This window comes from Sapajus apella, unplaced genomic scaffold (assembly GCF_009761245.1).
Source record: "Sapajus apella isolate SASKATOON/1434 unplaced genomic scaffold, GSC_monkey_1.0 scaffold97, whole genome shotgun sequence".
NCBI classification, from domain to species: Eukaryota; Metazoa; Chordata; class Mammalia; order Primates; family Cebidae; genus Sapajus; species Sapajus apella.
In genome coordinates this window covers 1202315-1227454 of record NW_022437037.1, presented here as the reverse complement: position 1 = coordinate 1227454, position 25140 = coordinate 1202315, and the positions used below count along the sequence as shown (strand labels likewise).

At 55.1% G+C, this 25140-nt stretch overlaps 1 protein-coding gene across 5 annotated transcripts in view; it reads right to left on the bottom strand.

The window, feature by feature from the left end:
• Nucleotides 1-25140, bottom strand: part of MVB12B (multivesicular body subunit 12B) — a 228186-nt gene that overhangs the window by 32448 nt on the left and 170598 nt on the right. Inside the window, exon 10 of one of the 5 annotated variants that reach the window (XR_004262372.1) lies at nucleotides 1675-1832. The exons of 2 other annotated variants lie outside the window; for them this stretch is intronic. Coding sequence is in view for 2 of the 3 variants with exons in the window: in XM_032257263.1 (XP_032113154.1) it covers nucleotides 17041-17127 (87 nt within the window). In the remaining variant the exon portion in view is untranslated. Of the gene's footprint in view, nucleotides 1-18; nucleotides 1833-13189; nucleotides 17128-25140 lie in introns of those variants that run through there. 2 more of the 5 variants (XM_032257269.1, XM_032257263.1) reach the window with 2 other exon arrangements.

The following is a 25140-nucleotide window of genomic DNA, read 5'->3' as shown; positions in this document are numbered from 1 at the left end:
AAATACAACTTGACTATATTTTCTCTAGAGAATGACACCATGATTCGATTAGCCCTCTTTCCTTGACATTTTGCCCACTTGATTAACTTCTGCTTTGCTTTTAAGCAGGCAACTACTGTTTTACTTCCCCGAAGAAGCTCATAATATTATAATTCAAGTGTCAGGACAGATTAGGTTAAACGAACTGTGTAATTCCCGAAGGAAAACAAACTTCAAAACGGACGAGGTTTGCCTTGTCACATGTCATGGACCGCATTAGCGGGGAACGGCGATTCTATCACCTAATGTGCTAACGTTGGCTCAAGTGTTCCCCACTCTGCAAGGTGAGAAATTACTTAGCTAACACAACATTTAGTTTTCCCCTCTTTGCATTCTTTCTTTATGAGATCCTGAATGTGACATTTTCACCAAAAAATCTCTGTGCTTATTTGTGAAAAATGTATATTAAAACCAAACCCATCAAATGGAAAGAAATCACAGATGGTTTTATTCACAAGCAGTAGAATTAATGGCCTCTCTTCTCTTTATAAATATTAGAAGCAGATGAGTTCATTACGATTTCACCCTAATAAAGAAAACCTGCTTGATTTTGACAAGACATCGACTTATCTAATACATCTACTAAATAACAAAGCTACTTCCCGCCCGTAAAACACGGCTCGAAAACACCAGCTTTACCTGGACTGCTTCTAAATTAATGAAAAACACTCCAATTCAAAGACAGCAAAAGAAGTGGGGTGCGGGGGGTGGAATTCAAGAGATTTTTTGAAAATGCGACTGATTTTGAAAAGAGAGGGTTTTGAAATGTTTACTTTGTGGTGGTTTGAAATTTTTACATCTTTCAACAAAGCAGGCAGAGAAGTGAAACCATCTGAAAGGGCTTTTGAAAAGAGGAATTCAGCACAAGTTGGACGAAGCTGCGGTTCCTTTATCTCGGTCAATCTGTGTACATCATGCAGGGGAGGCCGGCCCCTGGTCCCACTCCTCCCCAGCGCCCACAGCCTCAGCCACCGCTTCAAAGCGCAGTTGGCCGGGTGTCCCGGGAGGGAATCAGACACCTCACTCTGGGACCGCTTGGCCGGCTAGTTCCTATTCCTGAGCTCTGCTGCCTGATGTGGTCATCTCCTTGGTCATGGCAGTCCGGGGTGTTTCTGGTTGAGCCGCTTTCAGCACTTGTTAAGAAAGAAGTAGGAGGCTTCATGTGAAACTGCAAAAGATGGTTTTTCTCCCCAGAGCCACGGCAGCTGGGGGCCTCAGCTTATCCATCATTGCAAAGATCGCTCTGAGAAATGGAATGAGTCAGCCCTGCCCAGAGGGGAGAAAAATGAACCACGCATAGAGCCTCTGTCCCGGACCCTTCTTGGCTGGGCTCCTGTGGAAGGGCGTGGGCTCCTTAGTCTGAAAGCTGCCCAGGGAATGCCTTTGGGGAGGGAACCCACACAGTTTAAGAAAAATGGCACACCAGTGTGGCTTTGATTCTACAGTTTCTGATTCTACACTTCAGGACTCTCATCCTGGATTCCGTCCCACACTTCCCCACCCCAAGACCAACAGGGGGCTTACACCACAGAGATCAGACTCCTGCACTCAAGTGTCATGGTTGGGGCGGGTGTGGCGGCCAAAGCTGAAACACTGTTTCTAAGCAGCTCCTTAAAAGTGAACCGAGCAGGGTACCTCCGCATCGTCCCGGGAACCTGCCTCTTTCTTGCTGTTCTGTGCTCTCTTCCTCCAAGTGAGGGGCTGTGAATTCTCTGACAGGCCCAGGTGGAGTTCTGAGTCCTGAAATCATCCGAGTCCTTCCTTCATGCCTCAGTTTCACATGTAGCCAACTTCTGGGGAGATTTTTGAGGAAGCAAGTTTGAGCCAAGACCCCATGATTGAAATTCTCCAATAAATCCCTCCCAGCTGAGCCCTAAGGGGCTGTAGCTGCTTCGGCAAGCAGGGACGGCAGGAAGGCGAAGGTGGGGGTGGTGGTGTCGCAGACTTCAAACAGGACCTGGGATGGTGGGGGTGGCGGGGGATTGTGCCGGGAGAGGAGGCCACCGAGCCAGTGCTCAGAGTTAATGAAAGAACCTGCATGGAGGCACCGCACGCACAGCTCCCTCCCTAGGCAAGCATGGCAACTCGGGTTCTTTGTAGAGATGGCCTCTCGTTTAGGGGCAAGTCTGGAAGAGTAGGAGACTCGAACCACATTCAGGATGACTGTTTGCGGCGCTCTGGAAGACCCCAGCCTGGGGCGGGGCCGTGGGACTCTGCCCTCCCACCAGGAGTTGTGAGGGAGCTGAGGTTGTGTTCAAAAGCCTCATCAAACAACAAGGCTCAGTTATCTTCAGGCACCGGACTGAACCCATCACCTGGGTGACAGGGGCCATAAACACCCCCATTTTACAGATGAGGAAAGTGAGGCTCAGAGAGGCAAAGTCACCGGCTTGAGGGCGTACTGTGGTGTGGGGGATCCAGGTTGGAATTCATATCCTCTAGCTTATACTACTGGCTGGAGATGGGGACTCAGGCAAAGGCCAGCGGAGGACACTTGGCCCTGAGTGCATGGCCCTCACCTCAGCCCTGCCCCCTCCACTGTCCATGACATTCAATCAGGTGCCGGTGATGTGTGGCCCAGCAGTTGGGGCAAGGCCTCCCCAGCTTCCCGGCGGCAAATGGTTCTCATTTGAAAGGGAGGTTATAAAAACACATGCCCAAAGACACTGTCAGGGAACTGAGGATTAATCTCATTTCAGTCAAAGACCATTTCAAATATTTTTCAGTGGGGGGATTGGGGGCGGCACAGCCCAGGCTGGGAAGGAAGTCAGGGTTCCTGGCGTGCCCCTCAGGTCGGCGGGTTTGAAGGTGGCTGAGATGCCGGCTGGTGGGGGCCAGGGTTCAGAGACTGAGGGAGGAACGTGGCTTTGCTCCATGAGTCCCCAAGGCTGGCTTTGCGGGAGGGCTACGTTCTGGCGAGGACGCTCACACTGCGTTCAATATCTTGGCTGTGTTTCAGGATAGTTTAAGTTGCCAAAAGGAAGGGAAGGATTAGGCGCCTGGGACATTTTCATTTTCTGGATGGTATCAAGTAGCGGAGTGTTTTTGCTGGGTGACTCAACCAGAGCGAGCCCTGCAGGGCAGCCAGGGGAGGGGCACTGCCACCAAGCCTCCTGCACAGACACTTGTGGCTGCACAGTCAGCAACCAGAGGGAGCACCCACTCTAAGCCACCAGCTCCCAAACTGGGGGGCCTGGGTCCCTAAATGACAACCTGTGGGATTTGGGCACAGGCTTGGGACTGCAGGCAGGGCCTCTGCTGAGTGGGCATAACCTCAATAGCTCCATTTACCGAGAGCTCTGGGGGTAACCAGCAGCGTGGACCAAGCTTATCCAATGGCCCTGTGAGGGGAGGGCTTTTCTTTTCTTTCTTTCTTTTATTTTTCTTGAGATGGAGTGGAGTTTTGCTCTTGTTGCCCAGGCTGAAGTGCAATGGCATGATCTTGGCCTACCACAACCCCGCAACCTCTACCTCCCGGGTTCAAGTGATTCTCCTACCTCAGCTTCCCAAGTAGCTGGGATTACAGGAGCTGCAATGATGCCCGGCTAATTTTGTATTTTTAATAGAGACGGGTTTCCTCCATGTTGGTCAGGCTGGTCTTGAACTCCCGACGTCAGGTGATCTGCCTGCCTCGGCTTCCCAAAGTCCTGGGATTACAGGCATGAGCCATCGCGCCTGGCCGAGGGCAGGACTTTCCTTATCCACATTTTACAGCTGGGGAAACTGAGGCTCAGGGACGGGCGCAGGTGGCTTGCCTAAGGCCTGGAAGCTGAGCACTAGTGATACATCTCCTTTTAACTTTCTCAACAACCTTTTAAAGGAGGGACTGTTCTCCCCATTTTCCGCATGCGAATGTTGAGGCACGTGATGTGACTTGCCCAAGCCCACCCTTTAAGGGCGGGTGTAGCTGGGGGCTTGCTCGGGCCCCTCCAGGCGACCGGCATTCCCAAGCAAGGCTAGCGTGGCCGGGCCCAGCCCGCCGTCCGTGGGGGCCGCCCTGGTCCGGACGCCACAGCGGGTGGGAGCCTGGCGGGCGCGGCGGGGACTCGCGCGGAGAGCTAGCCTCCTTCCAAACACACCTCCGCGGCGCGGGGCCGAAGGATTGATTTCCCACCAGTCCGTGGAGCTCCGCCTAGTGTGTGCCGGGGTCCGAGCATCCCCAGCGCGCGGCTGGAGCGTTCCCGCAGAGCCCAGCGGGGGCCGGGGAGCCGAGCGCCCCCGCGCGGCCGGACCGCGTGCGAATCCGTGTCTGAGGGCGGGGTCCGGGGCGGGCAGCGCGGTGGGAGGGGCCTCGCGTGGGGTGGCCCTGGACGTCCAGCCTGCCCCGCAACCTGGAAGGGGAGGAGGTGCCAGGACCCTCGTGTTCCAGGGGAGAAAGCAGGCCAGAGACCTCCTGGGGCCCTCTCGCTGAGCAATGGGACTCCAAGGGGCTTTGCCTCGCTGCGAAGTGCCTCTTCCTGGGCCTGCAGGAGGTGGTCTCAGCCCCTGCCAGGATCCACCCGAGGGAGTGTCCCCCAGTCAGTGAGGTGGGGTGCTGGAGGCCCCAGCAGGAAGCTCTCTTGAGCGACTGGGGCAGGTGCTTAGCCTGGAAGCGGATTCCGAGCAAGGCGTGCTCCTGAGTCACTGCACAACACCAGGGGACAGGTCGGGGGAGGCAGGTCACTTGACCTTAGACCCTCAGTCCCCATTCCTGCCCGTGGGGCCAGGTGGGGCTTCCCCATGGTCAAGTGCCTTCTGACGCACCCCACCCACCCCCGCAGTGTGCCACGCCCCAGGCCAAGCATGTAAAGGATTTGCTCAATTCCTCCTCCAGAAAGCCTGGGTGGCTGCTGGCTGCTGTTATCCCGGAACCCCTGGCACATGGAGGGAGGTGACTAAGCTGGGCCCTGAACTGGGCCTGTCTGACCTGATGAGCTGTCCTCACCTTAACCCCACAGGACAGGACACCTCCTTCCAGGTGCGAATAATCCAGGCCATGCTCAGGAATGGCACTGGAGTTGGATGTTTCTGGGCTGGAGGCCCTGAGCTGCCCCTCTCTGGCTGTGTGCTTCTGAGCCCTCTCTGGAGCCTCAGTTTCCTCATCTGCTAAATGGGGCATCCCTAACTGCAGGACTGTGGTGATGACACACACAAGGCCACCCCTGCCCTCCTCCATAAACGTTTGCTGATGCCCAGTGAACAATGAAATACCTTCCCCCCTTGGTATGTGCTTACCTTCCCCAGGAAACTTAGCCCAGCCCAGCCCCCTCTAGAGCTCAGGGTGTACCTTGCCTCCTCCAGAAACCGTTCCTCACTCATCTTCCAGGGAAGGTACTGGCAGGAGAAAAAGCCAAACTTTTTAAAAAAAGGTTTGGGAGGATAGGCAAAGATTCTTAAACAAGCCACAGAAAGCACTGATCGTAAAGGAAAAGATTGAAAATTGGACGATGCTTATTAATAACTTTGGTTCATTGAAAGATACCATTAAGGGCCGGGTGTGGTGGCTCACACCTGTAATCTCAGAACTTTCGGAGGCTGAGGAGGGCAGATCACTGGATGTCAGGGGTTCGAGACCAGCCTGGCTAACATGGTGAAACCCTGTCACTAATAAAAATACAAAAATTAGCCAGGTGTGGTGGCATACACCTGTAATCCCAGCTACTCAGGAGGCTGAGGCAGGAGAATTGCTTGAGCCCAGAAGGCAGAGGTTGCAGTGGGCCGAGATTGTGCCACTGCACTCCAGCCTGGGCAACAGAGTCAGACTGTCTCAAAAAACCAAAACCAAACCAAACCAAAACACCATTAAGAAGGTGAAAAGGCAAGCCACAGCCCAGAATTTGCACGTTTATGTGATAAAGGACTCACTTTTAGAATACATAAAGAATATAAGGAATAAAGCAAGGAAGAGACAGACACCCAATAGAAAAATGGGCGAAAGACTTACCAGGTCTTCACAAAGGAAGGTTTACAGATGACCAATAAGCACAAGAACAATTGCCCGACCTCATTAGTCAACAGGGATATGCAAATTTCAACTGCAATGAAATCCAGCTTCACATCTGCAAACACTGCTAATTGTAAAGCTGGACAATATCAAACTTTGTTAAGGATGTGGAATAGCTGGAACTGTCATTGCTGGGGTGAGTGTAAATGGCTGCAACCACTTTAGAAGACTATTTGGAAATATTTACTAATTCTGCAAATATGCCTCCTCTGTGATCCAGCAATTCTACCCCTAGGTATATTTCCCACACAGCGTGTACACACATCCGTACACGAGCCACCGTCCCCGACCCATGCATCATTGTATTTCAGGGTCAGTGCCACACTGCATAACTTTTTTAAAAAATTTAGAACCATTGTAGATTCATAGAAAAATCTGACATCCATAAATTCCACCTCCAGTCTCCCCAGTGGTGAGTGTCTGACATTGGAATGGCATCACACTGTTTTCATTAGCTTGCAGTGTCTGTAGCTGGAAGAGTGAATCCCCATTTTACTATTTTCTTTTTTTCGAAATGTTTAACTACTGGGCACTTTCATTCTTCCATAAGCATTTTTAGCATTTTAGAATAACTCGGTCAAGTCTCCCCACAAATCTTGCTTATTTTTAGAAAATAATGTGATTTTTTTATTATGATTTGCTTAAATTATGATTTGAGCTGAATATAGTAATTTGAGAAAGACTGGCATCTTCACATGAATTCAATGAATAAACCTTTAACATGCGGCGATTTTGTGCCAAACACTGCCCTATTCATAGAGGTATACATGAAGAACAAGGGTTCTTGATCTTAAGGCACTTAGGATGTTCTAGTGGAAAGGGGTCTTGGAATGTTAAGCTGCTCCAGCCATAAACATGGGATATCTTGGTGTTTCTTCAGATAGCCTTTGTCTCTTACAAGAGTTAAAAAATCTTCTTCAAACAAGTCTTCCCATTTTTGTTAGGCTAATTCCTAAACACTTTATGATTATATGAAAGGTTCTCTTATTTTCTGCTTTATTTCCTAGTTGCTGTTGGACACGTAGAGAAATATTACTTATTTCTGGGAGTTGCTTTTATTTTTTTGAGATGGAGTCTTGCTCCTGTTGCCCAGGCTGGAGTGCAATGGCATCATCTTGGCTCACTGCAACCTCTGCCTCTGGGGTTCAAGCAATTCTCCCGCCTCAGCCTCCCAGGTAGTTGGGATTACAGATGCCGGTCACCACGCCTGGCTAATTTTTGTATTTTTAGTAGAGACAGGGTTTCATCATGTTGGCCAGGCTGGTCTCGAACTCCTGACCTCAAGTGATCCATCCTGCTTGGCCTCCCAAAGTGTGGGTATTACAGGCATGAGCCACTGCGTCCAGCCATGGGAGCTGCTTTTATATTTGGCAACTTTGCCTAACTCTCCCATTTCTTCTCAGTGTTTGTTGATTCTGTTAGGTTTCCTGGGTTTCCTGTATAAATAATTACACAGCTTGCTGAGAATGACAGCTCTGCCTCTTCTTTTCAACCCTTATACTTCATTTATTTTTCATGTCTTATGGCATTGGCTTGGACTGCCAATGTACACTGAGGAAACGGTGGTAGTGGGCATACTTGACTTGTCTCTACCTTGAAGAGAACTCCTGGTAAGATAGTTATCAAGTGCATTTTCTGCATCAATTGATTGTGGCATTTTTTTCCTTTAGTCCATTAATGAGATGAATTACACCAATGAACTTTCTGCTGTCGGGCCATTCTTGCATTCCTGGGATAATCCCTACTCGGTCTTAATGAATAAATATTGAATATACTGCTGAATTCAGACAGATAATATTTTATTGAGAATTTTTATATCCATGTTCATAAAGCAAAACCAGTGTCTAATTTTCATGTGTGTTTGTGTATTGTCATTATCTGGTTTGGAATCCACTCATCTTTTAAGGTGAGATGGGCTGCCTTACTCCTTTCTTATTTTCTAGGATGAGTTTTGTCAGAAAAAGGCCATCATTTCTTGGAAGTCTGAGTAAACTCACCCATATGATGACTGGGTCCTGGGGATATTTTGAGAAAAGGGTCTTTAGTTTTATTTCAATTGTTTAATAGTTGTTTAGTTCTCTTATACCAATTTTGACATTTTATATATTTCCAGATATTTGATAATACATGGTTATTAATAATATTCTTATTAGTTAACTGTTACATCAGCAGTCATCTGTTTTAATTCTCATTTGCATCTTCTTTTTTCTTGTCTGAAGTTTGTTTCTTTCTGCCATTTCAAAGAACAACATTTTGACTTTGTTCATAATTTGTTTGCTTGATTTCATCAACTCTTCACGACCATTATTTCCTATTTCTTTGCATTTACTTGTTGCTCTTTTCCTGTCTTCAGTTAAATGCTTAGCTTGTTTATTTCCAATCTTTCTTGCTTTTGTACAAATTTAAACTGTAAATTTCATTGTCTACTTCTTCAATCGTGTCCCACAATTTTTTTATTTTTATTTTTTAGAGATGGGGTTTCTGTCACCGAGGAGAGTGGAGTGCAGTTGTGCAATCAGCTCATTGTAATCTAAAACTCCTGGGCTAACTGTTCTCCTGCCTCAGCCTCCCAAGTAGCTGGGACTACAGGAACACACCACCATGACCGGCTACTGTTTAAAAAAAAAAAATTTCTTGTAGAGACAGGGTCTCACTATGTTGTCCAGGCTCGTCTCAAACTCCTGGCCTCAAGTGATCCTCCTGCCTTAGCTTCCCAGAGTACTGGGATTACAGGTGTGAGCCACCATGCTAGTCCTCCTACAAATTCTGTGATGTAGCGATTTCGTTACTATTTTCGTCTAAGATGTTAATAATTTCCCTTATGGCTTCCTCTTATTCAGTTGTAGGTTCTGCATTTTCCAATCATGTGGCTTAAAAAAAATTTTTTTTTTTTGCTTTACATTCTCATTTTTTCATTGTATGATCAGAGATGGTTTTAGATACGATATTGGCTCTTTGGAATTGAGATTTCTTTAGTGGCTTAGTACATAGTTGATTCTGAAAGGATATGGGATCTGCTGGCTTGAAAAAGTTCTGGGCTTATTAATCAGGTTATTCAAACGTTTTATATCTTTGCTCGTATTTTATCAGTTTGAGTGCAGTTTCTGAGAGAGGTGTTAAAATCTTCAAGTGCAATTACTGGCTTATCTGTTTGTTCTCTTCCTCTCTCTCTCTCTCTCTCTCTCTCTCTCTCTCTCTCTCTCTCTCTCTCTCTCTCTCCCCCGCCCCCCAGCCCCAGGTCTGTCAGTATTTCAAAACTGACAGGCTCTTATTCCAAACTTCTCCTTGCCCAGTGTTCCCAGGGTCCTCCCACATGTCTTAGAGGATGCCTTTTGTTTATATTTAACTCGTCCTCTGTTCTGTGACTTCGGCTTTTGCTGGTGTGGGTTGCTCAGCTTCCTGTCTTCTCCTGGTGGATGAGCTCTTCCGGTGTCTGTTTCCCGCCCCACCCCCTGCCCCGGGAGTCCATAGTTCCCTGGGACTCAGCTCTACTGGCTGGTAACACATAACTGGGGAAGTGGTGAAAGCTCAGAATTGAGTACTTAATCTCAGCTGCACATTATTATCACCTGGGAAGCTTGAACACTACTGACTCCTTGCTCCCTCCTGAAGAGATTCTTGTTTGATCGGTCTGGGTGTGGGTCTGGGCACAGGAATTCTAAACCACTCTCAGAAGGTTCTAATGTGCAGCTGAGGTTGAGAACCCTGTGTCCCCTCCAGAGAAGGATGAGGAGGCCGGGGATAGATGTGTCTTGGGTGTTCTCACCTGTGCCAACCTCTGCCTGTGTGCCCTCCGCATTGGGAGTCCAGCCCTCAGGACCCTCCCAGACTTCTGCCCTTGCACTGCCATTCCCAAGACTTGTGTCTCTGCAACAACCTGACCCAAGGTGTGGGGCGAGGGGAGGAGGGGCTCAGGGTCAGCCAGCTGCCTGCCTGTGCTGCCCTCTGCTCCCATGGTGGGCTCTGGCTCACACCCCTCCCCAACCTGCAAATGGATGAAAATGACCCACCTAGGGCAATGTGGGAGAGATGAATGGATGTAGCCAGAAAACTGACCTCTGCCATCTTGTCTGAGGCACCCGGCCTTCTTTTACTCTGCCCAAGACTTTATTGAGGCTCCTTGGCTGGCGCGGTGGCTCATGCTGTAATCCCAGCACTTTGGGAGGCCGAGGAGTGTGGATCACTGGAGGTCAGGAGTTCGACACCAGCCTGGCCAACATGGTAAAACCCTGTCTCTACTAAAAATACAAAAATTAGCCAGATGAGGTGGCAGGTGCCTGTAATCCCAGCTACTCAGGAGGCTGAGGTGGGAATTGCTTGAACCCAGGAGGCAGAGGTTGCATGCAGTAAGCTGAGATCACACCATTGCACTCCAGCCTGGGCAACAAGAGCTAAACTCCATCTCAAAAAACAAACAAACAAAAACTTTGTTGAGGCTTCTGATGCCCATGTTCATAAAGCAAGCCAGACTTCTCATTTCTTTATGTGCATTATCCATATCTAGTTTGGAATCAACTTATCTCTGAAGTTCTCCAGCCCCTGACACCTGAGTCCCTGGCCATTTTAGTGTTGGGTCCTGTGATCCATCACCTCCTTCCTTTCTCTGGCACCCCCCAAGAGCTGGGTTCTAGAAAGAGACACAGCAGCCCATGGCTGTTCCCCTTCCTGTCCCACCGTCACCACCATGAACTGATGCCAGCCTGCAGCCAGGCACTGTGCTGGGTACTGCAGCTTCAGAGATGAGCCAGGCAAGGCTCAGCTTTCATACCTTTGTCTGCTCTCTCAGGGGCCAACATCAGGGCATGTCCAGGGAGGCCTGCCATGGGCATCACGGGCCCTGTACTGCTGGTGTCTGTCCTTCTAGGGGCCCTTGGCAATTGAGTCCAGTTCATCTGTCTACTTCATTCACTCTAAGGAATTTATCCAGAGAGCATTTGCTGATGTCCACCATTTTTCTAGGCTTGTGCTGGGCACTCTGGGTATATAATTGGCGGGGGGAGGGCATAATAAATGAAGCATGGACCACTTCTTCCAGGAGCACATAAGCTAAAGAGAGGTTCAGGGGGCTGTGATGCAGTGACATGTGGGCCCCTGTGCAAGGCACAGGCAGCTTGAAGGGGAGAACCATTCATTACCTTTGCCTCCAAGACATCAGGATGGACATGACAGAGGAGGTACAGGAACAGGGTCTTGAAGGATGAATAGGAGTTTTCCATGCAGAAAACTTGGGGGAAACGCATTCTAGGCAGAGGGAATACCATGTGCAAAGGTAAGGAAGCACTGGGGAACTGCAAATAATTCAGCAGGGGCATCAGTGGGAGGTGAGCCAGGCCCAGGAGGGAGGGGCTTAGAATTCTGGGGACTCAGCCTTCATTCCTAGGGTAATGAGGGGCTATGAAGCCGGGTGAGTGAGGAGTCCTGTTGGCTGGGTCTGGACTGTGTTGGGGATGAATGACAGGGTGATGTGGGAGGCAGGTGTGGCTTGGGGCAGATGCTGTGATCCAAGTGAGAGGCCTTGTGGCCGGAACTAACACCATAGCAGCAACAAGAGGATACAGTGGCTGGGGCTGCAAACAGATCTAGACGGTAGATCTGTCCAGCTGCCAATGGAGCGGTCCCAACAGGCTCCAGGTGGGGGCATGGGTGACTCTAGGGGGAGATAGTGGAGTCATCCCAGAGATGGGAGGGCTGGAGGAGGGCTTGAGACAGCTCGGCATGCGCTGAGGTCAAGGTGAGGATGGGACCTCCACATAGAGACCTTCAGGTGGACACTGGAGCTGCGTGGCTGGAGCTTGGAATGACTGACCAGTGACAGAGCTAAGCCCTGGCACGTATGGGACACAGATGGGAAGAGAAAGCCCTGAGTGTTAGGGGTAAGATGGCGGTCAGGCTGGGAACCAGCAGCTGGAGGCACAGGGAGATGTCAGCTCAGGTGTGTGAGGCCCGTGGGACACACAGAGGAGGAATGGGCTGCCACGCCGGCCCCCTGAGGCTGGGCTGCACCTGCTCTGGGCGCCATGAACCTCCTCCTTGTCTGGTCACTACTGCCTTGGCATAGACCAGTGTAGATTTCTGCTCCTTGCAGCCCCGGGGCCCTGGGCATTGGTCTGTCTGCTGTTCTAGGCAGTGCTTAAGGCTACATCCTCGACACCAAAGTCCACCACTTGCACTTCCTTGGTGTCTCCAGACCCAGCACAGAGGAGGGACTCAGCACGTTCTGTGGACAGTAACACAACCCAGGACCCCCAGGAAGACCTGGCACGCCACGCAGTCTCTGCTGCAGGCGAAATGCCCTGCTGCGTCCTCTTTCCATCTTCCCAGGGCAAGCCATTGAAGGAGGGGAACTGTGTCCCCTTAGACAGACACATGGTGTGGGAGACCCATTGAAGGCCACATGGTCAGGAGGCAGCAGAGTGAACTGGAACCCAGCATCAGCCATAGGTTTCCTGTGGAGTCCTCTGGGCTGCTTTTCCTCTCCTACTGTAAACACCTGAGAAATCCTGGAGAGGGGGTGTCTGGGATATGGGGGAGGCAGGGCTGGGGACTGGGTGAGCACTGCGCTAAGGTGGCCGTGCTTTGCTCCTTTCTGCCCAAGTCTGGTGTGAACAGGCTGCAGGCATACTGGTGTCTGGCCCAGAAGCACAGGTTGTGCTAAGAGGCAAAGAGGTTTGATGGTGGACCCTGAACTGCCGGCTCCTCAGAAGGCGCCCTGCCCCTGTCCCTGTCCCCGCAGCCTCCTTAGCTGGTGTCTGGAGAGGTCTCTCACAAGCAGGCGAGCAGTCGGGACAGGACTGAAACCACCCAGACTCCGGCAGGCTGTGCACCCCCAGACAAGGGCGCAGGAGGTGAAAAGGCACCAAGTGCCCCTGGCCTTTTCCGCTGGGGCCACCTCGCAGGAACCACACCTGCCTTCCCCGCAACTGGGCTTTCTCCTTCCAGGAGCACCCAAGGGTTGCCACCAGAGAATGGCGAGGTTTCCTGCATCCTCCAGAACCCCACTGACTTGTAAGCAGGTCATCTCAACAGGGGCAAAGAAGCCCACCAGCCCTTTCTAGAAGGCTGACAACCCCAGCGGTGACAAGTGCCCTGCTGGGGGAGAGCGCTGGGTGCTTGACCTGAGGGACACTGACCTCTGCCGGCTTCAGACACCATGACAGCAAACTGGGGAAAGAGGTTAAAACAAATGTTTATTTAACAAATTATATTAAGAATACAGACAATCACACAGTGGACTTCCCTTGCCAAGTACAAGAGTCACCTTTAATAAATACCCAGTGGGACGCCATCCCTAGGCCTTGTCCACGCCCGACACAGTCACACAGCAGCTCCACGGCCTGGGCTGGGAGAACAAACCTGTCTCTGGTGGTGACCCCCAGACATGTGCTCAGAGTGGCTGGAGGAGGCCAGGCTGCCCTGAGGGCACCAGGCAGCCCAAGCAGGGGCTGTGGGCTCAGGGGTGAGTGCCTGGCGTGGCCTCCGGGGGCAAGGCAGGCCATGAATGGAGTTCATGAGCTTAGCTGCTACAAGGCTGGGGGCTGCTTCCTCAAGGCCCCCCTTCGCCTTCATCCTTGGGCCCACCCGGTTCTCCCAGAAGCTGCAGGCTGGGAGTCCCCACAGATGCCTGCGGGCTCTGGAGGGCCCTGGTCTGGGTGGAGGGGTCTGGGTGGGCCACTCCTGACGGTGCTCAGCGCCCACTGCACAGTGGCCTGGTGACCGGTGGGGCCCAGTGGTGGCCGGGAAGTCCGTGACAGGACTGGAAACAGAAAGGGCAGCCCTGGCCTGGGCTTGTGACGGTACAGCTGGCCGGGGGCCCGGGGCCTACCCTTGCCTCTTAGCAGCCTGGTGCCACGGTCAAGTCTCGGCCTTTTCAACTCTAACAAGGAGCAAAGAACATCTACTTCAAGGTCACTCTGTTTTTAGGGGGAACAAAAGGAGAAATGTGCTTGGAGAGCCTGGCCAGGAGCGATGCTCACACAGGTGAGTCCCTCGTGTCCTCCCACCCACCTGCTGAATGGCAGAGGGGACACCAGTCAGTGCAGGCTCCTCCCCACAAGATGAGGGTGGCCACCAGGTGACAAGGGCCGGAGGGCCAGCAAGGGTCTAACCTGCAATTCCTCTACCTTACCCCACTGGGTCTCACTCATTTCTCCAAGTGGCGGAGGGCGTGGCTGGCATTTGTTCTTGGACTTGGGGTGGGAAGAAAGGCCTTCATTATAAATTCGCAAGGGAGCCTGCAGCAAAGCACCCGCTCCTTATCACCTTTGTGCCACTTCTAAGGCCTTTGGAAAGATACTTCAACTTTCCAGAGAGAAAGGGGAGGTGGTGGGGACAGTGTGCTCTGGTTGGCTGTTCTGGAGGGACAGAGGCTGCCAGCAGGGACAGCAGAGTGGTGGGAAGTGCTGTGGGAGGGGCCTGAAGGAGGAGGCCAAGACCCTTCACATTTCCAAGGGAACGCTTGTTCTTGCCTCCCACAGTGGCCAGAGGGCTTGTGGAGAAAAGCACTCTCCCAAAAGACAGAAAAACTCGTCATTCCTAGGTTTGAGCCAGAGCTCCACCCCTCATTCTCTCGAATAAGCCCCACTCTGGTGAGATTACTCGCGCGCGCGCACACACACACACACAAACACACACACACACACACAGGGATATGCTTGTCCTCAATCACCTCTCAGAAGGCAAGAAATGGAGGGTTAGGAGCAACCTAAAACCTACCACAGACACCAACTCGTCCTTAACACGGTCACTGCTTAATTATCTTAAGCTGCCATTTACTACAGCGTTCACAGTCATTTACTCTTACGCAAAGTCCGTAATACTATGGAGAAGATGGCTCCAGCTCGCCTGAGTCCACATGGTTTGTGCTCTTCCTGGTGGCCCTGTCCATCCAGCAGGAGGGCATTCGTGAGCACCTTGCTGGGGCCCCAGCTCGAGAGGGGCCTGTGGGGCGTAAGTGGGGCTGTGGGAGCCCCTTCCTCTCCTGCAGCTGCCCTCACGGCTCACTCTGCATCCTTGCAGACGGGGCTCCCACATCACTGCCTCTGAGCCTCCAAGGGTCCAGCAGAGCTGCCACAGGCCTCTTCCCAGTCATGGGAGTGGAGTGGAGGGCTCTGGTATTACCTGTTAGAGGCAATCTCACAACCAGGGCAGAAAAAGAGGTTGAAGGACAAAGCTCGCAAACCCTAATGAAGTGGGCCGAGGTGGCCTGAGCTCTGCCCTCTGTCCTCCTGCCACGAGTAACTATTGCTGTTGGGCTTTGTCACACGGGCCACCACCCACTAGGCCACAGCAGACACAGGTACTCTGGGTGACAAAGGGCTCTCCAGGTCTCCAGAACCACACTGGCTTCTGTGAATGGGGCACTGGCGGCCAGCCCGGCAGCTCCCTCCCCGCTCAGCATCAGTGTCATGACAAGGTCCTGCTGATGTGCCACCCAGGAGGCCTGAGAAGGCCACCCACAGAAGGGGCATCCTTGGGTCTTGGGGAGGTTGAGGAGAAGTGGCTGCTTCCCTAATCCACAGAAATCAAGAGGTATCCGAGTGAAGATGGGGGTGGCAGAGGAGGAAGATGGGCCCACACAGGGGCCGGGGGCCTGGAGACGGAGGGGCTGGTGCAGGGGCATGAGGTATTCCAGCCCCACCCGCCTCTTGGCCAGCTGTGCTGTGTGGCACTACCTCTTGTTGCTCTGGGCCTCAGCTGGCAGCACGGTGGGCTACCCAGGGCCTGCAGTGGGAAAGGCTGTCCTTGCTGAGGCCGTGGCTTCTACAGACCCCGATACTGCAGCCCCCAACCACAGCACCAAGCCCCCACGTCGAAGAGCCAACTCTTGGGGACCCAAAGATGTCAGGTCCCCATACTCTGAGGAATCAGGACACAGCCCTATGCCTGACACCGCAGAGTGTGGCAGCCCTTCAGGGCGAGGGTCCGGGCCCCCAGGGATGGCAGCCACCACTGCTTGGGCAAATGCACCTAGGGTTGAAGTTGGTGCCGGCCCTGTGAGGACACCAGCACCAGTGGGCACTCAGGAGAAATGCCAGTTTTGGCCCAAATTTGGTGACCTGGGTCAGAGGGACCTTTCAGGATGACCTGTTCCTGTTAGCAGATGCCGTCAAGACACCTGGCTCCGAGAGGGGCTGGGCGCCCGCATGCCAGCATCCTTCCAGGGCAGGTACGTCTCAGAGGCATCCCTGTGGTCCCTGGGTCTGGGCATGGGGCTGAGGCACCTGGACCTGTGGCTGGAATGTGGTTGTTGCACAGATGAGCCCTTGGGGGAGGCGCGCTGTGGCTGAGCACCACGTCCTGGTGGATCCAAGCAGGGCCGTCAACCGGCCTACTCCCCAGAAAGTGACAACCCCTCCACCGGGGGCAGGGGTGCTGCTCCCCGACCTCCGGGTGACTGGGTGACAAGTCCATGAGATGTCTGAAGGGCAGGGTCCACTCCGGGGCCACTGGCTTCTTCCTCCCACGCCTTCTCAGGGCTGCTGTGAGGTCCTGCAGAGGACCTGCTCCTGGCAGCCCTGGCCAGGAGGATCAGCGAGCCCCAGAGAGTCCTGGGCAAAGCTGCCAGCCCCCAGGGTCTTCCAGCCAAGGGGCTCAACAGCTGGCTCAGTGGGGTCTGTCCTGGCAGGTGACAGGCGGGAGAGGAGGGAGCCGATAGGCATCACAGGGCGGCCGGCACAACTGCCCGGGGCCCTCAGGGTGACTCCTTGGTGAGTGAGTTTTTGTAGGACAAGTGGTCATCACACAGACATGTTAGGAGCCGCTGGTCACTACAGCACACACAGATTAGTCGTGGTTATAAACAACGTCCCCAGGGAGGCTGGGGTGTTGGTCAGGCAAGCTGAGGACGGGACACGCCCACTCAGCTGCCCAGTCTCCCGGCCAGCCCTGCTGGGGCAGCGTGGGAGGGCGGGCTGGCGAAGGCGGCAGGAGGGGCGAGGGTGGCGAGCAGGGCAGCCCGCAGCCCCGGCCCCGTCAGTAGTCTGGGCGGTGGTCTTCTCCCGCAGGTGGCCGCTGGCGCCTCAGGACTGTGGGATCTGCTGACACCTGGTGGGGCTTGGCGGGAGCCTGGCGGCTGCGCTCTGCTCTGTGCGGAAGCTGTACTCGTACTGCAGGGGTGGGTGAGGACAGAGAGACAGTCAGTCCATGGGGCACCAGGGAACCCCTCCACGGCCTCAGACCAAGGGCAGGCAGAGGCCTGGGCCGCCTCGAGGGGCATCCTGACGTAGTGCAGCTGGCCAGGCCGGTGTCAGCCGGAGCCTGCCCTCTGCTGGCCCTCATGGGCCCCTGAGCTGTGCACGTGGCATGTGTGTGCAGACCGGCCTTTGGGGGTAACAGGCTCCTGTGGGGATGACTGGTACCCTCCACAGTCCTCGCCTGCTCCCTGCAAGGCCAGGCCTGGTGCCAGCAGTGTGCAAAGCCACAGTGCCACAGGGTCTGTGCTGAGTGTCATGGCCTCCTGCCCAGCAGGATAGTCCTCATGCCCCCACTGGTGAGGGCAGATTCTTGGCTCAGCCCCAAACCTGGCCGGCGCCGGCCTCAGCCACCAGGCTCTGACGGCCCCTGATATGCTGGCTCTGCTGAAGCAAGGACTGATACCAGGTGGTGCCCAGGGACAGGAGAAGGGCCTCCACGGTTGTCCCTGGCACCGTCCACACCCTCCCCATGCCTTCCTCACCCCTGCTGAGGACTCCCCCACAGGCCACAGTGGGACCTTCCTCCTGGCTCAGCACTGCTGCTGCTCTGTCTGGGAGCCCGGCCGGGCAGGGGTTAGCCCTCATGCTGGAGACCCCAGCTTCCCTAACCACCCGGGCTCGTCGAAACAAGTTCCAAGTCTGATGGAAATTTACAGAAGGGGTAAGTACCTCTGATGGGGCCAGGGGCACCTGCAGTTCACTTGGAGGCCAGGTGAGGTCTCGGTGCCCAAACATAAGGCAGGGCATGCAGGCAGAGAGGGCAAGGGGCACCCCTTGCAGGGAGGGGCTGGCAGCTGCCTGGCTGGGCACAGGTGTAAGGTGCTGGGGCTGGGTGGGGCGTGGGGAATGGCCTGGAACCCTATGCAAGGCAGCCTCGTGGTCACGTGGATTTTAGGAAGCAGGAGCTTAGATTAGATACGTGGTTGTCAAGCATTTTCAATATTAAAAAGGTTTGAGCAGTAGAACTGCCATGAGAAGGGCTCCGCTGCAGAGAGCTGGAAGTGGAGCAGCCCTATAGGTGAGCTGACCATGAGCTGCAGCCCCTGGGGACACCTGTGGTAGGGCAGACCAGGAAGGGAGGCCACCAGGAACACAGCGCGGGTCACACCGCTCCAGCAGGAGGTCAAGCACTGCACCCAGCCCCAGGGAGGGCCCTGGGGTGCCCATACCCTGCCCACCAGGCACCCGGCCTTCCAGGCCTGGCCAGCCCTCTCTGCCGCCCAGAGTGAGCTGCCCACATCAAGGAGCCCTCCCGAGGACCATGATAAGTGAGGAGGGCCGAAGGGCTGAGCCTTCAGGGGCAGAGTGGGGCCCAAAAGCCAACCAACCGTGAAGGGGCATGGGAGGCCTTTTATCCCTTAAAGTGGAAAACTGGTGGGGAGGCTGTGGCAGCCAGCAAGCCACAGCCCTGCACTGTGTCCACGGCCACAGACTAGCATCATGTCCACGGCCATAGCACAGCACTGTGTTCACGGCTGCCCCTGCTCCACAGACCCCAGGCTGACCCGGGACAGATGGATAGAACCAGGTCTCAGCTGTAGCTGAGACTGGCCCTGTCCCCGTGTGCATGGTAGGCTGAGCAGATGTGTGGCCCCCGAGCCAAAGGGAGGCCTGTTCACAGCATCTGCTGCCTGGCAGGGTGGAGAGGGAAGGGCCCAAGGCTGCAGGTGGCTCAGGCAGGCTCCTCCCCTCTCCTGTCCTCAGTGCACTCATTTCCCAGGTGGGGTGATGCACTCACATCCAGGCCTGCCCCGAGGATGGAACGAGCGATGGCAGCTCAGGGCCCGCCACGCCCTGGCCCTGAGCAAGTGCTCACTGAACATTTGGCTGCTCCCGATAACCCACGACGCAGCACCCCCCCGCCCCCACTTTCCTGCTCGCGAACCCAGGCACAGGTCGCAGTCAGGAGGCCGACGACAGGGGCTGTGACAAAGGCTGGGAGGACACTGCCACCTGGTGGCCCCCTGGGCACATGCACGGCAGGGAACGGCAAATTCATTTCCTGGTTGGCTTCATCGGCCCCCACTGACATCTGCCCTGCCCTCAGATCCCAGGGTAGCAGAGGAGGGGTGTGGGCACGCTAGCACAGCCCAGCACAAAGGCCACCTCCGAGGGCACAAGCACGGGGTGTGGGGACCACAGGGAATGGCAAGGAGGGCTTCGGGGGGAAGGGGGCAGTCACATCTTGAAAGCAGATCCTGGGCCCGACTGGGGAAGGACATTGACAGCACCTAGAGCAGTAGGTGTCAAGATGCAGAGGCAAGCACCATGGGCGGACGCCTGTGGGGACAGCGGGGCTGAGGGCCTACCTCATGGTTAGGGCATCAGCCCCAGTTCGGGAGAGGACATGCAGCAGGCTTTTCAACACAGAACACACACCAATCCGCACACCAATCACCTGAGGTCCCGGTCAAATGCAGATTCTGACTGGGCAGGTCTCAGACCAGGCCTGAGAATCTGCATTTCAAGTAGCTCCCAGGTAACCCCAGTTTAAACTGGTCTGGGGATCAGTTTAGACAATTCTATGACCCAATCACTGGGACCTGGGAATGGGCGTGGACCTGGATGGGCTGAGAGGGAAGGGACAGAGACCACGTGATGTGCTGAGAGGGGCTGCGGAAGGTCTGGTAGAGGGGTAAGCGGAAGAACTGGGGGAGGGGTGGGACATGGCATGCAAGAGCTCCACTTTGGATGCCCCAAGGCCATGCCACGGAGATGCCTGCAGAGGCGAAGCGACTCTCCGATGACAGAAGGGGAAAGCCCAAAGCCAGGCTCCTGCAGGGCCGTGAAGGGGCTGAGGGAGGCGTCCAGCTGTGCCCTTCTGCCCCTGCAGTAGGCCTTGCTGTACTTGCTGGGCCGGGCTCCTGGGGGCGGCAGGGAGTGCCGAGGGTTGGCTGGCCACTGAGAGCAGGTGAAAGGCGGCTGCAGCCTCAGCCCGAGTGTCCACAGCCAGAGGGCCCGGGCCTGGAGGGGGCTTTCTGGATGGGGATCGGGGGAGCAGGACACTTCCACGTCTGTGTGAGCAACTGGCTGATCAGGCAGAGGCGCAGTCGTGGGGACCCAGTGCCGCTGTCTGTCCCAGTCTCTGTGGCCAGGAGTGGGGTCAGGGTCGCGGGGAGGGCATGGCTGCGCCCTCCGGGCTGGGCTGAGCTCCCGTCTCCGGGCCCGCGGGTTGGGGGAGGGCGGGAAGGCGCTCCTTCCTGCCTGCACCGCGTCGGTGACCGCGAGGGCGCACAGATTGCGCCCCCACCCTCTCTCCCTCGGGATTTTTTCCCTTTTTAGGTTATCTTGGCTGGAGAAAAGCGCCACCCACCCCCCTTCTTGTTTTCCCTAACTCCCCAAATGAAATTTCAACATATGTCCCGCGACATAATCCCCTCTGGCTGCGGCCGCCTTCCCGCAGACGCGGTCCCTGCCCGCTCCTCCCGCCGTGTTTACCCAGGAGACGGGGCCGCTTCTGGAAGCCCTTTCACTCCCTTGGGCAAACAGCGAGTACCTTTGAAGGTGGATTTGGGCCCGGATCTGTTTACTCAAGACATTAGTCTCCTGCATAAGGAAAACCTGCACTCGCGAACAAACAGCAAATCCTTTTTGAATTAAAAAAAAATTTCAATTAAAAAGCATTTGGTCCGCACAGCCCGGTCCAGCTGCGCGGCGCGGGACCCGCACCCTCTGGTGGGCACAGGCCGCCACTGCAGCAGCTCGGCAGCCCCGGCCTGCGGCCTCTCGGGAAAGAGATGTCACTGTCAGGGGCTCTGCCAGGGGTCGCGGAGACCCTGCCATTGACAGCAGCAGGTGTCTCAGGCCATGGTGCGAGAGTTTCAGCTTCTTTAAAAGCCTGTTCTCACAGTGAGGCCAGTGTCCTGCGGTAGGAGGTGCCGACCGCAGCTTCCAGCAGCAGCTGGGAGGCAAAGTCACTTCAGCCCAGCTTTGGGGCAAAGAGGTGGCGACAGATCCTACTGGTCTACTCACAAGCAGGACCATTCCTGTGAAAGGCCTTGAGAGTGGAAAGGATTCCCTGGTTACACATCAGAATCAAAGGCTTTAACCACAGTGATGCATGGGCCCCACCCGGGGTTGTCGGGAGTGGGCCTGGCTTAACTGGCTGGGGGACAACAGTTTTTGAAAACACTCGGGTGATATCAGTGTTAACTGCACTCCTCACCACAGAGGGGAAGGCAAGTGCACTGCCCCTCCAGCTCCTCCCTCCTCCCCTCACCAGGTCTCACAATGAGCACTCCAGAGGGCTCCAGATGAAAAGGGAAGTAAGGGGCTGTTCTGAGCATCCAAGGAGAAAACTGAAGCCCAAGAAAGGACCTGACTTCCTGAGGCTCCAGAGTCAGCTGGGCAGCGCTGGACCAGGCCTGGGCCCAGAAAGGTGCAGGGGGCAGGTGCTGTGCTGGCTGGGAAACCTGCATTAGGGCAGGCGTCGGCACCCACCTCTCCTGTGGCACAACTCCAGCATGGGGGCCAGACAGACAGATGTGAGCTGATGAGCTCACGGGTGAATCATGGCAGGGCCTGGAAGGGTGTAGTCCAGAGGGCAGGGGCTGGGCCAGGCCAGGTGAGGACAGGCGGAAGGGAACTGAAGGGGCCAAGGCTGGGCCAACGAGAAGTCTGGTGCAGGGGTGGCCAGACACTGATGGGTGGGCTTGGGCAGGCGGAGGGGTCTGGCCCTAGCACAGGCAGGGAGACGTGGGGGAGGTTCTGCATGCAGCCCCACCTGTCTGCTGCTCCACCCCCGCCCCTCCCCCACTCAGCACTCCAGTCACTCCCCCCATCTCGGGCATTCCCACGGCCTCGGCCACAGTCCTGGCTCTCCTCTGTAAAATCCTAAAGCCTCAGCTTCCTCACACGAGGGGTTCCATGTGCTCATCTGTTTCCTGAAGATGAGGAATGCAGGCCTGGCTTCTGACACGCTGCAGAAGGAGGGAAGCCAGAGCCAACACAGTGCCCACGTCACGTGGTGAGGCCTGAGGCACTGCATTTCTGGGAGGGGCCCTCAGGGTCCCAGGGCCCCTCCTGCAGGCCTCCTTTGAGGGGTGAGGGTGGGCTGCATTTCTAAGCCAGATTCCGGGGCCCTTCCCCAGGCAGTTCAGTGGGTGTGGGCATTCTGACAAGGACCCAGGTGACTCTGAGCAGCTGTCCAGTTTGGAAACCCTGAACATTCCAGCAGCTGTGGGGCAGGCTGAGGCCACAGAGGGGACAGCACCGGCCTGGGGCCACCTGACACTCTGTGGCCTGAGCCTTCCCAGTTTCTCCATGGGAGTCCCTGCTTCCTACTTGAGCCATGGTTCTAGAGACACTGGAGAGGCTGCATACATGGCAGGAAGCCCCAGCTCCAGAAAGCATGAGAAAGTGCTTCACCCAGAGGAAGTTCGTTCAGCACAGGTGGGCCTCGGGGGTCTGGGGAAGCCGGGACGCCTCCTTCATGCCCTGGAGATGAGGCAGATTCCTTGCTCAATGCTCTGAGAGTGAGGCTGTGCAGCTGGGCCCGGAGCTCAGGGCTGTGACCCCGTGGTCAGGAGTGGGGAGCTGGGTAGTCTGGCAGGACGGAACCCCCTTTCCACTACCAGGGAGTGAGCCAAGGCCCCAGGAGGCTGCCCCACCTGACCAAGGCCGTGGGGTCAGGACACAGCTGGGAGACGCCTTCAATGACCACACTGTGAGTGTGGACAGAGGGATGGGTGAGGGTTTCTGCAGACCCTTCTGGAAGCCACTTCTGTTCTCCTAGTGGCCCGCTAGATAGTTCATGAGCTCTAACCTGAGAGCAGCCACCCAGAAGCGGGGTGCCCCAGATCCAGCTAGGGGGTCTCACCCTAAACCAAGGGGTGGAGTAAGGGCCCCACCGGCTCCCTCGTGAGTGCCTGAGACTGGAAGGGAGGTTTAGCCCCTGCTCCTTACAGCCAAGAGCTCCAGGAGCAGAAGTCTGGGAGTCTGGGCACTGCTGTGTCCTCACCGCCCAGCACAGCACCCAGCCCGGGTCACTGAGGAAATGCATGACCAGCGGCCACTCCAGCCCCTTCCTCTCTGCTAGGCTGCATCCAAGGCATTCTGTCAATCCTCACCGGCACCCAGACCCTCCTGTCTCCTGCTCTAAGCCCGAGTCTCCCCCTGGGCGATGACAACGCTGAGGGTCTGTCTCTGACCCTAGGCTGCCTGTTCCCTGGGCTCAGGACCAAGAGAGTGCCCTCACCTTCAGGGAACCCTAGCTCACAAGCACCTTCCACCAGGATCTGGCCTGCGTCCAGGAACAGGGCAAATGACTCCCAGCTCCCACCCTGACAGAGCCCCGAGCCCCGCATCCTGCGGTGAGGTCTGAATGGCCTCTGCAGAGCTCTTTCCCCACGTGGCTCCCCCTCCTCTCCCAGCCAGTTTAGTCACGATCACTCTTCCTCCCTTGAGTGGCAAAGTCCTTCTTGTCCTTAAGGCCCACTTGCTCTGGAAAGCATGCTCCCTTCCCCTGGGGAGAAGGGATCACAACAGCACCCTCTACACCCTCCTCACACTCAGGCCAGCTACAGACTCTCCGCTGCAGCTCCAGAGCCCGGTAAAGATCATGGCCTAGAATGAATGCAGGAATGAGTGGACAGTGGGTGGGTAGGGGTGGATGGGTGAATGGGTGGCTGGATGAATGGGTGGATGGGTATAGATGGATGGGTAGGTAAGTAGGTGGCTGGGTGGGTGGGCAGGTGGGTGAGTGGATGGGTTAATATGTGGATGAGTGGATGTGGATGGATGGGTGGGTGGATAGGTAGGTGGCTGGTGAGTGGGTGGGCAGGTGGGTGAGTGGATGGCTAATATGTGGATGAGTGGATGGGTAGATGGATGTGTGGGTGGGTGAGTGGACAGACAAGGGTTTGGTGAGTGAAGTGACACATCAGGCTCTGGGTAGAGCTCAGTGTAAAGGAGAGAAAGCAGCTGGTTTAGGGGCTGAGTTCTTGGGCAGGTAGAAGGTCGTCCTGGTTTCTAGTCCTTGTGGCAGCAGCACTGTGCCGCCACAGCCCTGGGTCCTCTGGGCGTGACTGTGTGACAGCCCATCCTGTGGTACAGTAACTCATGCACATCAAGTACCAAGCCCACGGCCTGTCCACAGCAGCACGTCATGCCTGTGGATGATGAAACGGAGCCTAAGTCTAGTGATTTGTGTCTGTTTCTCTATGGAGTGTAGGAGCTGCAGGTTCACACGGTGCTGGCCTGTGTGGTGTTTCACAATAGTCATAAACGTTGAAAAGTGGAGAGACTGCACGAGATGCCAATATTTATCTAGATGTTATTGGAAAAAAAATAGAGATATGACAATTCCAGACCCTCATTCTTGCCAAGTAAACCCTCAGCCTCACAGGGGTGGTAGGTGAAGGTGGCCTTCTTTCCAGAGGCCTGAGCGCTCCGGTTTGCCACAGTTGCCAGCATTCCCTCCACAGTGCCCAGCTGGGAAGAATGTCCACTGCCATCTCAGCACCCTGTGTCTTATGTGTACGCATGTGTAGGATGATGGCAGAGCAAGCAAGAAAGCGAAATGTTTCTTGTACCTGTGACTATTAAAAGTAGAAAACTGAAAGAGAAAACTATGTACTTTTTTTTTTAAAAAAAGGGAGACAGCACATTTTGTGGTGGAAATGAAGACAGCTGCAGGATGAACAAAGATGAATACATGCCTCGCTCTCCCCAACCCCTCACCGGCTGTGGCACCTGTGTGTCCAGCTGTGTTGCTCTGAGCGGGGCTCTGGGTGGGGCTGTGCACTGTCAGATGCTCTGCCCACTGAGTAAATGCTATTTCTCTCTTCCTTTTTCAATTTCCCCCCTTTTCCCTTCATCCATCCATCCATCCATTAATCAATCATTATTTTTTTGAGACAGGATCACTCTGTTATCCAGGCTGCAGTGCAGTGGCTCAGTCTCAGCTCACTGCAGCCTTGACCTCCT